Source organism: Sorex araneus, chromosome 2 (genome assembly GCF_027595985.1).
Source record: "Sorex araneus isolate mSorAra2 chromosome 2, mSorAra2.pri, whole genome shotgun sequence".
Lineage (NCBI taxonomy): Eukaryota > Metazoa > Chordata > Mammalia > Eulipotyphla > Soricidae > Sorex > Sorex araneus.
The window spans coordinates 204,825,067-204,838,789 of record NC_073303.1 but is presented as its reverse complement, the minus strand read 5'-3'; the positions used below and the strand labels follow the sequence as shown (position 1 = coordinate 204,838,789).

Here is a 13,723-nt window from a genome sequence, read left to right as displayed (position 1 = left end):
ACTTAGTAAAGATATCTGAGAAATCATGTGCAAACAGAGATGCATTTGAATTATAAATATAGACTGAATTTATAATTAGAAAATATATTGATATAGTAAAATAATATGGCTCAATGCTTCTTTTTGTTTGTTCAACAGTATTTGCTGCTATTCTGACTATACAGAAGTATCCCTATAGTGCTTCTACTTAAAAGATTTGAAATAGAATACCTAAAGTGTCCTTGAAAGAACCCAGAAAATTTTGGGATTAAAACTCACAGCACAGGAAATTCATTTTGGTAAATGCCTGAATCCTGAGTGCTTATTATTTGCAATTATCTCACAATAATTTTTTATTATTGTGAAATAAATATAGAAGTTATTTTGAAGGCCTAATATACATGGGGTCTCATCTCATGTATTTAAAAGATAGTAGGAAAATATAGTTTGTGAATTAATAATTAACATATGAAGTATCAAATTATATGCTGCTAAAGATGCAGTGTTGGAAGTTTACTTTGGGTTTCCAGGCTCTTTGAAATGATGTCCCTGCTTCTTACTTCTAGGTAAATATTTGTATTTCAATTAAATTGGGCGTTGTATAAATGGGAAAGTTTCATACTATGACCCCAAACCATGATATTAGAGCCCAAACACTGTCAATACATTTAAATAATCACTAATGATATCTAAAATAACATCCCAGAGATTTCTCATTTATACTTTATACTAACAACTCATTATAATATTTTGGTGGTAGAAAAGAATTTTATCCCAAAGAATAATCACTCAATCTCAAATAACAAAGTATACTTGGCCCTCTTCAGTGAGTTTCTTGAAGGTTGGCAGGAGTTTCGTATGTACCTGGGGAGAGATGTAATTTTCCCCCATTTTTCTATGCAGAAACGCCTAAGCCCATTGCTTCCTCGAAGAGCTGCAAAGCCTTCATAGGGTACACTGGATGTTCCGGTGACGAACTGAAGCAATCTTAGTCTTTGCTCATTATTGAAACGCTCCACTGCAGCCCAGAACCAGCGGATCACAAGATGACCATCATGATAACCTGATATGGAGAAAATGGAAAGAGAAAAGGGATATAGAAAGAGGAGTGGAGGGGGAAATGGAGAGAAATAAAATACATCAGAACTGAATAGCTGCTTTTCCACCTGTTGATTTATATAACTGAATTTGAATAAGTCTAAAACCATTGTGAATCTAGGTCAAATTTTAATGTCTCATTTATAAAATAGTTGTTTTATATTAAAAGATTTTATGCTTTTAGCATATTCCCAGAGATATTTGATTTGTATGAAAAAAAGTGGGACTCCATAGTTTCGATGAGGACAATTGGAACTCCAGTGCTTATTTCCCTTCCTCATCCAGTTGTACACAAGGTCTAGCTAGGCTTGAAAGAGACTTTTGGTATTCTTAAGACACAAAACCTCCTATATACCATCCATTTTGTTTGTTCTGGTATTTTAGCTCTTGGTAACCGCAGACACTATCACTAAAGAAAAGCTAAAGGTAGGAGCAAGTTTGGTGAATGGAAAATGCTAGCTTGTTGCCATTTGTGCTCCTGGAGCAACTGATCTGAACTGGTCTTTGGCAGAGAGAAGTGGACCTACAGAAAAAATACTGGTCCCCCTCATGGTGCAGTTGAGAGACTAAGCATGAATTTTTCAATTAATGTAAATTATTTGATACTGACTACAGATTTAAGAGGTATTCAAAAAGAAAGAAAATCTATATGGGATTGGGGTAATAAGCACAAGGAAAGTGTCATAATGGAGGTGAGGTTTCACTGGAGCATGAGAAGACTTTATGTGAATGAAGGAGTGAGGAAGGACATTTTTGGAAGGAGAAATACAGAAGAATAAGAGTGAAACCAGGAATTTAGGAACAAGGACTTTCCATGAAGACTTAAAAAAAGTTGCTGGTGGGGGCTTTTGAGGACGTTTAAAATCTCTAGACTTGACACCATTTGACAGGATACTTAGGTCAGTGGTTTACATATAGTGTACCATGTCTAGAAGGGTCTAGAGGTTCCCCAGGGTTTCTTAAAGCCGAGTGCAATAATGGGTAGCTAAGGTGAGCTGAAGAGGTAAGTCCCTTGTTTTATTGCATTCATTTGAGTTTCTCTGTAATGGCTTACATGTAAAAGCAGTTTTGACTTTTTAAAAAACTTCCAAAACTCTCCTTTAAATAATAAGGATCTGTTTTGTGGACAGCAAAGTGGCTTTATAAACATAAGGTTTCATGAAGAGTGGTTGACAGTATGGCAAAAGAGAGCTTCAGTTGCATAGGAAGTGGGACATAATTCACTCCAGTTCATTCACTCCAGTTCAGAAACTGGTTGTGAGTGATGGTACTCTGTTGCATCTACACCCAATTAGCCAAGAATTGACCACCTGAAGGGAAGTTCAGGTTGGAAACCCAAAGAAGGAAGGTATTAGAACCTGCTTTGCATATGTATAAAAAGAAAATTTGTCTTTGTAGTCTTTGAAGAAGTGATATATACATATACTATTTTATATACTGTATAACCAATAATATTTATGTGTAATTATATAGGACATATATTAATATTATTCAATATATAAAGGAATAAAGAATGAAACATATTTCAACAGGAATAAACTTTGAAATAGGGACTGAGAGATAGTATAAGGGCTAAACCATTTGTCCTGCCTGTCATTGGCCCTTGTTTGGTTTGCATCATGGCTAGAAGCAACTCCTGAGCACTGGCACTGGAGTAGTAGCCCTTGAGCACTACTAGATGTAGCCCAAACTTCACACCACCATCCATGCAACAATCCCTGAAACAGTAAGCCATGTGGGAGAATCAGACACAAAAAAACCAGACATATGAAATATCCAGAATAGGCAAATCAGTAGAGACAAAATGCAAATTGATGCACAACTGGGCTGGGAGAAAGAAGGAAATGTATGGTAACTACATAAAGGTGAGATGCTTCCTTTTAGATGAGGAAAATGTTTTTGAAATTAGCTAGAGGGGTTAGTTACACAACTTTTCTAAATGTCACAGTATAGTTCACTTTAAAATGGTTAATTTTATGCTATCTCAATTTTGATTCATTATGAAACATTTATAAAGTGCTAAGGGATGACAGGCATGGACCTAGCACTGACAGACACCTGTTTGACCCAGTATCAGCTGTGGACTGAGGTCCTATGGAGAAAAAAAAGTGCACACCATTGATGTTCTGGACTGTGCCAGGCACTTGCCAGGCCCAGTATCAGAAAAAGGTAAATTGCTTTGCCAGACCAACTCCTGTGAGCAGCCACCAGAGTAGAAGCCTGAGAGGAGCAAGTGAAATCACCCTCACCGGTGATAGCAAGTGGGCCTCTTACTATCACTTAACTAAGCACCAGGAACAATGAGAAAAATAACAGAACTCATACATGTCAACAAAATATGATAAAAGTTTAGGGATATCCCCAGTGATTTTAAACCTTTTAATCTTCCCCGGGGCCCCTAGGAGGGGATGGGCTCCAGGTTCCCTCCCCACCCTGAGCAGAGCTCCTGGCGGCCCAAGACCAATGGAACCTAGCTACAGCCATGCTCGAGGCCCCTCTCCACACATTCGGACGGGCCTCATGCATGAAGGTACTGGCAGAGGAACCCAGGTGTGTGTAATCCCATCAATAGCTAACATCCAGAGACTTAAAAGCAAGCTCCCAGAAGCGATATCTTGTAGCCCACTTCTCCCTCTGGGAGAAACTGGCAAGCTTCTGAGACTTATGGAACAGCTTTGCAAGCTTCCCATGGTGTATTAATATGCTAAAGCCAGTAACAAGCTGGATCCCATTCCCTTGACCCTGAAAGAGCCTCCAGTGTGACATCATTGGGAGGGCCGAGTCAAGAGAGACTTCTAAGATCTCAGGGAAAGGACGAATGGAGAGGTTACTGAGCCCCCTCGAGAAATCAATGATTAATGGGATTTCGTGATCATGAATATTCCTAAAGAGGACTTTAAGTGTAATCATTCATATCAGGGATTAGTAGTCTAAAAAGATATTTGAACAACAAATCAGTAACTTGAAGAAGAATCAATAAACATGAAGAAAGAATAAATAAACTTGAGATAATGGAAACAATCATGAAAGAAAGACCTCATTCTGATAGATATAAGGAAGCTAAAGAACACAATAGCAAGTATCAGCTACAGAATGATGATAAAAATTGAGTAAGTGAGTCTGAAGACATGGCAAATAGATCCACCAAGAAAAAAGAGGCAACAAAAACATAGTAAGAAAAAAATGAAGAGAGTATAAGGGATATTATTGGCATTACCAGCAATACCAAGAGGATCAACTGACAAATCAGAAATTCCCAATGGAGAAGAGGGAAGAGAATAAAGACAACTTGAAGAAATTATACGTGAAAACTTTCTCAATATGAAGAGGGAGATGAGAGCATTGATCCAGTAGGACAAAAGATTTCTAATCAAAGTAAACTCAAACAGACAACACCAAGACACACTGTGCCCCAAATGGCTAGAACCAAAGACAAACTCCTTAAAGCAGCAAAAATTAAGAAGTAAAACCTCTGATAAAATGGAAAAATATAAGATAAGCAGCATATTTATCAAATGATCTCTACAAGCAAGAAGAAAACGGAATGATGTTTATAAAATTATTGAATAAAACGAATCCCAACCATGAATCCTCTACCCAGCGAGGTTATCTCTTGAAGGCAGGATAAAAACATTTTCAGACAAACAGCAACACAGGACTTTTTAATAAACTAAACCAACTATGGCAGGAATGCTTAATGGCCTCATATAAAAAGCAAAGATAAAATGGCATAAGCAGTCAAACTCCTCAGAGATAAATGGCATAAAATTCCTTCATATAAATAATTTTTCTAAATGTCAATGAACTGAACTTCCCCATAAAACAGCATAGAGTGACTTTATGGATCAAAATACAATGTTCTTTTTCTTACAAGAGACACTCTTAAAAGCTCATGGTATGCACAGGTTCAGAGTAAAAGGCTGGAAAAAAATAACACAGGCTAATAGCAGACTAAAAAAGAAGGGACAGACTTACTTGCAAAAGACCAACTTGCATTCAAACAAAAAATAATAAAAGATAGGAAAGGGCATTACATATTGCTTAAGGGATCAACAGATCAAAAATAGCTAACTCTTATATATTTATATGTATTTAATTAAGGAACAGAAGAGTTTATAAAGCAACTGCTAATAGACCTGAGGAGATACACTATTGCAACACAAAAATAGTATGCAGTTTCAGTACCCACTATTTTCACTGAACAGATCAATCAAACAGAACATGAATAAAAAAATAAGTGATTAAATAAATAATTGGAAGAACTGAGTCTAATAAAGACATGTTCGGGATTCTCATCCCCAAATATCTGATTTTTGTTTGAGGGCCAAACCCAGGGCTTACTCCTGGCTCTATGTTCAAAAATCACTATTGGTGGGGATTGGAGGTACATATGCAGTGCCTAGAATTAAAATGGGTTAGCTTGGGTCCCCACCCCCAAAATTTTGAATGTTATCTAGAACAAATAATATACTGGAATACAATTATTATATCCATAAAGTCACAAAAATAGAAATCATATCAAGTGTCCTTACAGTTCACGAATCCATTCACGTGGAGAGTCTCTTGCCCATGCGCCTGGCTGTCTTCCCTGGTGCCTCTTTGGAGGGGATGGGCTCCAGCTTCCCTCCCACCCCGAGCAGAGCTCCTGGCAGCCAAAGACCTCCGGAGTCTAGCCACAGTCATGCTCAAGGCCCCTCTCCACACGTTCGCACAAGCCTCACGCATGAAGGAACCGGCAGAGGAACCCAGGTGTGTGGGACCCGGGGCTGAGACCTCCAAGCCTGCTTGGATCGGGACTGGGCCTCCTCCGCCCAGATTTCCCATTTCCCAGAAGCTAGGCGGTCACACCTAGGGACTGCCCCTGGCACCGTGTAATCCTGTCAATGGCCAGCATCCAGAGACTTAAAAGCAAGCTCCTGCAAGCACATGGCCACAAAGCTGCCGGACAATATCTTATAGCCTACCTCTCCCTCTGGGAGAACCTGGCAGACTACTGGGAGTTTCCTGCCCACCTGGGAGAGCCTTGCAAGGTCCCCGTAGTGAATTAATATGCCAAAACCAGTAACAAGCTGGTCTCATTCCCCTGATCCTGAAATAGCCTCCAGTATGGCATCATTGGAAGGACGAGTAGAGAGGGGCTTCTAAAATCTCAGGGCTTGGACGAATGGAGACATTACTGAGCCCACTCGAGAAATTCGACAATCAACGGGATGATGATGATGATCAAGTGTCCTTACAGTTCACGAATCCATACAAGTAGAAATCAATCATAAAAAGAAAGTTGGGAAAAACTCCGATATTTGGAAACAGAATTTTGTTAAACAATAGTTGGGTGAAATATGGAGTAAATAATAAAAAGATTTCTCAAAATGAGTGAGAATGAAAACACAAACAATCAGAAACTATGGGAAAGAGCAGTGCTATGGTTGGTGGTCAAAACAGTACAAGATTACATGAGGACAAAAGAAAAACTACAAATCAATGACCTAACCTCATAGATTGAAAAATACCAAAGATTATAAATACAGAACTGGAAAAGATTACGGGCTACTTAATATGAGTTACATAATAGCTCTATGCCACTAAGTTAGAAGACTATGAAATAAATGAATAAATTTTTAGAGCCTTACAATTTCCCAATATTGAGCCAAGAGGAAGTAAAAAACCTGAGTACACCATAACAAATATGAAAATTAAACAGTGATTAAAAATCTTCCCAAGAACTAAAATCCTGGTACAGACAGTTTCACTAGTTAGTTCCACCAAAAATTTAAAGATGACTTAACAGTGTACTACACAAGTTTTTTAAAAATATCAAGGAGAGGGAATGCTTAACAGCTTTTTATGAAGCCATTACCCTAATGAAAAAACTTTAAAAACATACAGATATTACTAAAAAAAAAAACAGGGACCAATATCCCTGTGGAACATCCATTAATAATCAACAAATATCACATTTAAAAAAATTAAGCACTGTGATGCATAAAACTGACAAAAATAGAATTTTAGGTATACAATGTTCCAACTCTAATCCCACTAGCAGGGTCAGCACCTTTCCATCCATGTTCCACCAACCACACAACACCCCAGCCGTTCTCATTAGATGGCACATTTTTAAGTTAAATTATTATAGTTTGGTTTCCACACATATAGACATATTGGTTCTAGTGGTTTTGATATATACCAGTACCTGGCACAACCAGTTCCTCTGAATACCCAATGTGTCCAAGGCACCTTATCCTTGCCCCTTTATTACCTTCAAATGGCCTCATTACTCTCTCCTTCATTTCTTGCCTTCCCTGATATTTTTGCTTTTATAGTCTAGAGCCAGTAGTTTAGCCATCTTTAATATCTTCCATTCAATTTTCATATTAGTCTATAAATCACAGATTCCTGATAACATTTGGTATCTGTCCTTGACCTTTTGACTCACTTCAATTAATATCATATCCTCCAATTCTATCCAAGTTGCAGTGAATTACAAGAGTTCATCAATTTTTATGGTGGCATAGCATTCCACTGTTCATAAATACGACATCTTCATTATTCACTCATCTGTTGATGGGCATCTGAGTTGATCCCCTATATTAGGTATTGTACTAGCTGTGGCAATGAACAATAGTGTGCATATATCTTTTCAAATGAATGTTTTTGTGCCTTTGGGCTAGATACTAAGAAATGGAATTGCTAGGCTGTATGAACTCTATTCCTACTTTTACTTTTTTCCATACTATTTTCCATAAGGGATGAACCAGGCAACATTTCCACCTACAGCAAATGAGAATTCTTATTTTGCCACATCCTGCCAACATTGGGTGTTTCTAGTCTTTCTCATATATGCTATTCTCAGTAGTGTGAGATGATACCTTGATAGATTTACCTGTACTAAGTGATGATGAGTACTTTTTCATATGTCTACTGGCTATTTGGTGTTATTGGATATATTTTTTTGTTGACATTTGTGTTTATGGGTATTAACCCTTTATCTGATGTATTGTGTGTAAAAGTTTTTTCCCATTCAGTAGGGTTTCATTATTTTGTTTTGTTTTGGGGCCACACCCAGTGGTGCTCCTGGCTCTGAACTCAGGAATCACTCCTGGAGGCGGTATGGTAACCATATGGGTTCTGGGAACAAAACCTGGGTCAGCTGCATGCAAGGCAAGTGCCTATCCACTGTAATAGCTCTCCATCCCACAGAAGAGTTCTTTTTAATTGTAACCCATATTTATACTGCCATGCAGACACCTTTTAAACTTGATAGTGCCTTTTGTTTATTTTGTTTCTCTTGTCTGCCAGTGAGGACACAGAGTTGAAAATACCTCTGAAGTCCAAATCATTGAGCATTCTGACTATATTTTATGAATTCTGCTCTAATTCAAAGGTCTTAGATGCACTTTGAATTGAGTTTTTTGTAAGTGTGAGACTACTTGATCCTAAATAAAATCTTAGCCAAAACATTCAACAACATGTCAAAGGATTTTATACCATGATGAAGAATGTTTTGTCCCAATGATACAAGAATGGTTCATATATATACAAACCCATTAATGCAATATACCATATCAACAAAAGGAAAGCCATAGATTATATGAATTGATGCAGAAAAGGTTTTTGACAATATCTAACATCCATTCATGATAAAATCACTCAATAATATAAGGAGAGAAGAAACATATCTCAATATAGTAATGGCCATTTTCAACAAACTCACAACCAACATCATACTCAAAGGCGAAAACCAGAAAGCATTCCCCTTTATTGAAATTTTTTTATTTGCTTTTTCTTCTGTCACACCCGGCGATGGGCAAGGGTTATTCCTGGCTCATGCACTCAGAAATTACTCTTGGCTGTGCTCGGGGGACCATATGGGATGCTGGGGATTGAACCCGGGTTGTCTGCGTGCAAGGCAAACGCCCTACCTGCTGTGCTATGGCTCCAGCAAGCATTCCCCTTTAGATCAGATACAATGTAAATATATCCACTTTATCCATTTCATTCATATAATTTTAACACTCTTTGCCACAGAAACGAGGCAAGAAAAAACAATCAAGTAGATACAAATTTAAAAGAAGAGCTAAACTATCACTATTTTCAGGTGACAAGATCATATACACCAAAAAACCCTAAGAGTCCATAAAAATATCTTACAAAAAATTAATCAATACAGTAAAGTAGCAGTCCATAAAATCAGTACACAAATATCTGTTGCATTTTCTTCTCAAATAATGAATGAGAAGAGAAAGAAATAAAATGGCAGCTTTGTTAAAAATAGTGTCCAAAATGTCAGCTATGCAGGGATTAATTTAACAAAGGATGTGGAAATCACTCAAAATTATAAGGTACCATTGAAAGAAACAGAAGATGACACCAGGAATGAAAAAGTATTTCATGTCCATGTTCTGGAAGAATTAACATCAAAATATGTCATCTCATCCATAATTTTGTACAGATTCAATGCAATACCCATTAGAATTTCAATGGTATCCTTTAAGGACTTAGAAAATCTCTACAAAAATCTATATGGAATCATATGACTCCCTGAAAAGTCAGAAAAATACTAAGAACAAAAAGGAAATAGGAGGTAATATAGTTACTAAGTTTAAAGTAATCAAAACCATTTGGTACTGGAATAAAGATAGACTCACAGACCAATGAAGCAGAAGTGAGAGTCCAGAGATCACCCCTACAATTTATGGAGAGTTACTCTATCACAACATCTGCATGTTGCTGGAAACTTACACTAAGAATTTCTTTCTCATAGGTGATTGCAATCCTCTAGAGCAATCCTCTCTTTGCTTGCAGAGTGAAATGTCAGGGATAAAAGACAGCTTTTAAATGTAACTTAGAGGTCTAGGAAATATTATGCAAACAACTTAGGATAAAAGACAACTTGAAAGTCAGAAGATTGGGGGAGGACATAGCCATAGTGACGGCTGATATTTAAGGGAGCGATAACTGAGGCAAGTCCTGTGAAGTGTTCTAAAGCAATTCAAGTTAACAGTTTCTCTTTTAGTGCTTTATCTATATAAACATTGCATGTCAACTCATCAAGATATTTAAAATATTCATCATAAAGTCCGGCCATAAAATCTATTTCTCCGTCCCTCTGAGAGAACCCAGCAAGCTACCGAGAGTATCCCGCCCACACGGCAGAGCCTGGCAAGTTACCCGTGGCGTATTCGATATGCCAAAAACAGTAACAACAAGTCTCACAATGGAGACGTTACTGGTGCCCGCTCGAGCAAATCGAAGAACCACAGGAGGACAGTGCTGCAGTGCAGTGCTACTCTTTCACAAAGAAGCTAGGGTACACAAAGAGCAAGGAAAGTCTCTTTCACTAATATTGTTGGAAGAATTTGATAGCTACATGTAAAAATATGAAACTGGAACCATCACTCACACCATTTACAAAAGTTAACTCAAAGTGGATTAAACAGATATCCAGACTAGATGAGAGTTCATAAAATACACCTACACTGTAGCACTGTCGTCCCATTGTTCATCGATTTGCTCCAGTGGGCACCAGTAATGTCTCCATTGTAAGACTTGTTACTGTTTTTGGCATATTGAATATGCCACGGGTAGCTTGCCAGGCTCTGCTGTGCGGGCGGGATACTCTCGGTAGCTTGCTAGGCTCTCCAAGAGGGACGGAGGAGTTGAACCCAGGTCGGCCATGTGCAAGGCAAACACCCTACTTGCTGTGCTATCGCTCCAGTACATAAAATACACCTACATAGGAAAATATAGGAAGAACTCTCCAGAAAATGGATTTTATAGGTATCTTCAATGACTTGACTATAGAGAAAATAAAACCAATATCATACAAATAGAATTGCAACAAATTTACAAAGATCAACAACAAAATCCCAATAACTCCATAAGAAAATGGGTAAAGGGGATGAACAACACATTTCTCAAAAGAATACATATGGCTATATATGTCCTATTATGAACACTTATTGGGGCCAGCATGATAGTATAGTGGACAAGGTGCTTTTCTTGCGCACAGCTGACATGAGTTCAATCCCCGACATCCCATATGGTCTCCCAAGCATTGCCAGGAGTAATTCCTGAGTGCAGAGCCTACTCCTGAGCATCACTGAGTTTGGCCTTCCAAAACCAAAATAAATAAAAAGTTTGAATACTCATTATTACTTATTATCAGGGAAAAGCAAATCAAAAAACCAATGAGATATCATCTCACACAAATAAGAATGCTTTATATTATGCATATATTATATATATGTGTATGTGCACATGTATATATAATATATGACTGAAAACAACCAGTGGTGGCAGGGATATTCCTACCTCATTCACTGTTGGTAGGAATGTTTTCTGTTTCAGCCTCTGTTAAAAGCAACATAGAGACTTCTAAAAAGAATTTAAAACAGGACTACCATATGACCCAGCATTTCCATCTGTTGGCACTGACGTCACCCAAAATACAGAAAAGTTATTTTAAGTATATATATGCACACCTTATTTCAAGTATATATATATATATATATGAACATAGGTGTGCATATGTATATGCACACCTTTGTTTACTGCAGCACTTAATACAAAAGTGAGTATATGGAAACAACTCAAATGTTCAATGATACCTGAATGGATCAAGAAGTTGTGGTATTTATGTTACAAAGAAATTATGTTATAAAGCACAAAATAGTATGAGAGTAGAAATGAGAGAATTATAATTAGAAGTGATGTAACCGAAGACTATTGTGAGTGAAAAACAAAACAAAACAAAACCTCAATGAAAAGCCTCTGCTATAGCAGTTGAGGGGAAAAGATCAGTGAGCTCCAAGATGAAATGCAGGGAATCTACTAAGAAAAAAGATCGAAAAAAGTCTGAAAAGAAATGAACTACAGAATTTCAAGAGGAATTATATAAGAATCACCAAAGTCCCTGAGGAACAGAGAAGACAAATTTGATGAAGAACCACTTGCCAAAAAAGTTATAAATAATAATTTCCCAGAGTTAAGGAGTGCAGGCACCCAAATACATGGGGCCCAAAATGTGCCAATGAAAATAGATCCAAATATAAAAACCTTAAGACAGAATACTGAAATAAAAACCAGAGAAGGTACTCTGATACAAAGGTACTCCCAGAAGATTCATAGCAGTTGTATAAATTGAAACACTACAGACCAAAAGTGAAGATAGGATATTGCAGACAAAAGAACCCTAATCCAAATGAATGAAATTAACACCTCACCAAGACTATTAAGATGTATTTATCATTCATACTTGAAATAATGATATTAAGCTTTGTGTACAAACAACAGCTTATTAAGTTCATAGTCTTGAAACCAGTGTGCCCAGAATCTACTCCCGGCTCTGTGCTCTAGGATCACTCCTGTTGGGCTCTCAGGGGATGATATGAGGTGCCAGGGATCAAACATGGATTGGCCGCATGCAAGGTAAACACCTTACCTGCTGTACTACTACTCTACCTCCTAAAGGAGTTTTTTTTTTTAACAGACAAGACAAACTTCACCTGTATGTCTCCAAATTTAAAATAAAAAACAATTACATGAAAACAAATAAATAACTATCTCTCCATTTCTTTCATTTTGGGGGGTGAAGGGCCTTTTTTGAGACACACCCAGTGATGCTCAAGGGTTACTCCTGACTCTGCACTCGGGAATTACTCCTGGTGGTGCTGGGGGAACATATGGAATGCTGGGATCGAACCCAGATTGGCTGCATGCAAGGCAAACGCCCTACCTGCTATACTATTGCTCTGGCCACCTACTTTATTTCTTAAGGTGATTTACTTATGTTAGTATATGAGAATTAGAGATACATTTTATTTTGGGAGGTTTGCTGTGAATTTCTGCGGTGTAGCAGGAAGATTTCCTTTAGGAATTATAAGACTGCTTTGAATCTTTTTAAATAGCTACACAGTTTTCTGCATGGAAGAGCCTGGCGAGCTCCCTGTGGCATATTCAATATGCCAAATACAGTAACAATAACAGGTCTCATTCCCTTGACCCTGAAAAGAGCCTCCAATCGTTGGGAAAAACAAGTAAGGAGAGGCTGCTAAAATCTCAGGTCTGGGACAAATGGAGATGTTACTGGTGCTCACTCGAGTAAACGGGATGACAGTGACAGTGTGATACATTGTAACTAAAAGTTCCTCAGGTTTACATGACTTGTCTTATCTTTCATTAAACAGACACTAACTTTTAATAGTTTGGGGGAGACAACTGTGCACCTGATCTTTGCCTTCACTTTTCTCAACCTAAGCACATTAGTTGTGTTGCTTAATGTCCCTAAGCTTCAACTTCTCATCTGTATCATCTGTAAAACTGTGGGTAATAGTGACTATATAATTATTAAAATAACTGATAAGCTTGTACATATTGGACATATCTTTTGTCTTCCTTTTTTTACTGGGTATCTAGTAATATGAGTATATCCTCACCAAGTTCCTCAGAGTTTACTGAAGAAGAGAGATGACAATCTTGACATATAACAGACTAAATCTGTTACCAGAGCTATGTACACAGTACAATCTTTATATATGGTGGTTCATCAGACTATCCATAATTATCTAAACATACAAGAACTCAGAAGATACACATATATATACACACATATGTGTGTATCATAGTTCTAAGAAGCACACTTTTAAGA

The 13,723-nt window shown here is 37.5% G+C and overlaps 1 protein-coding gene across 9 annotated transcripts in view; it reads right to left on the bottom strand.

The window, feature by feature from the left end:
• Positions 1 to 13,723, bottom strand: part of HECW1 (HECT, C2 and WW domain containing E3 ubiquitin protein ligase 1) — a 268,709-nt gene that overhangs the window by 10,987 nt on the left and 243,999 nt on the right. For all 9 annotated transcript variants that reach the window (XM_055124933.1, XM_055124931.1, XM_055124935.1 and 6 more), the window contains one exon: positions 844 to 1,042. In XM_055124933.1, coding sequence (XP_054980908.1) covers positions 844 to 1,042 — 199 coding nt within the window. The remainder of the gene's footprint in view (positions 1 to 843; positions 1,043 to 13,723) is intronic.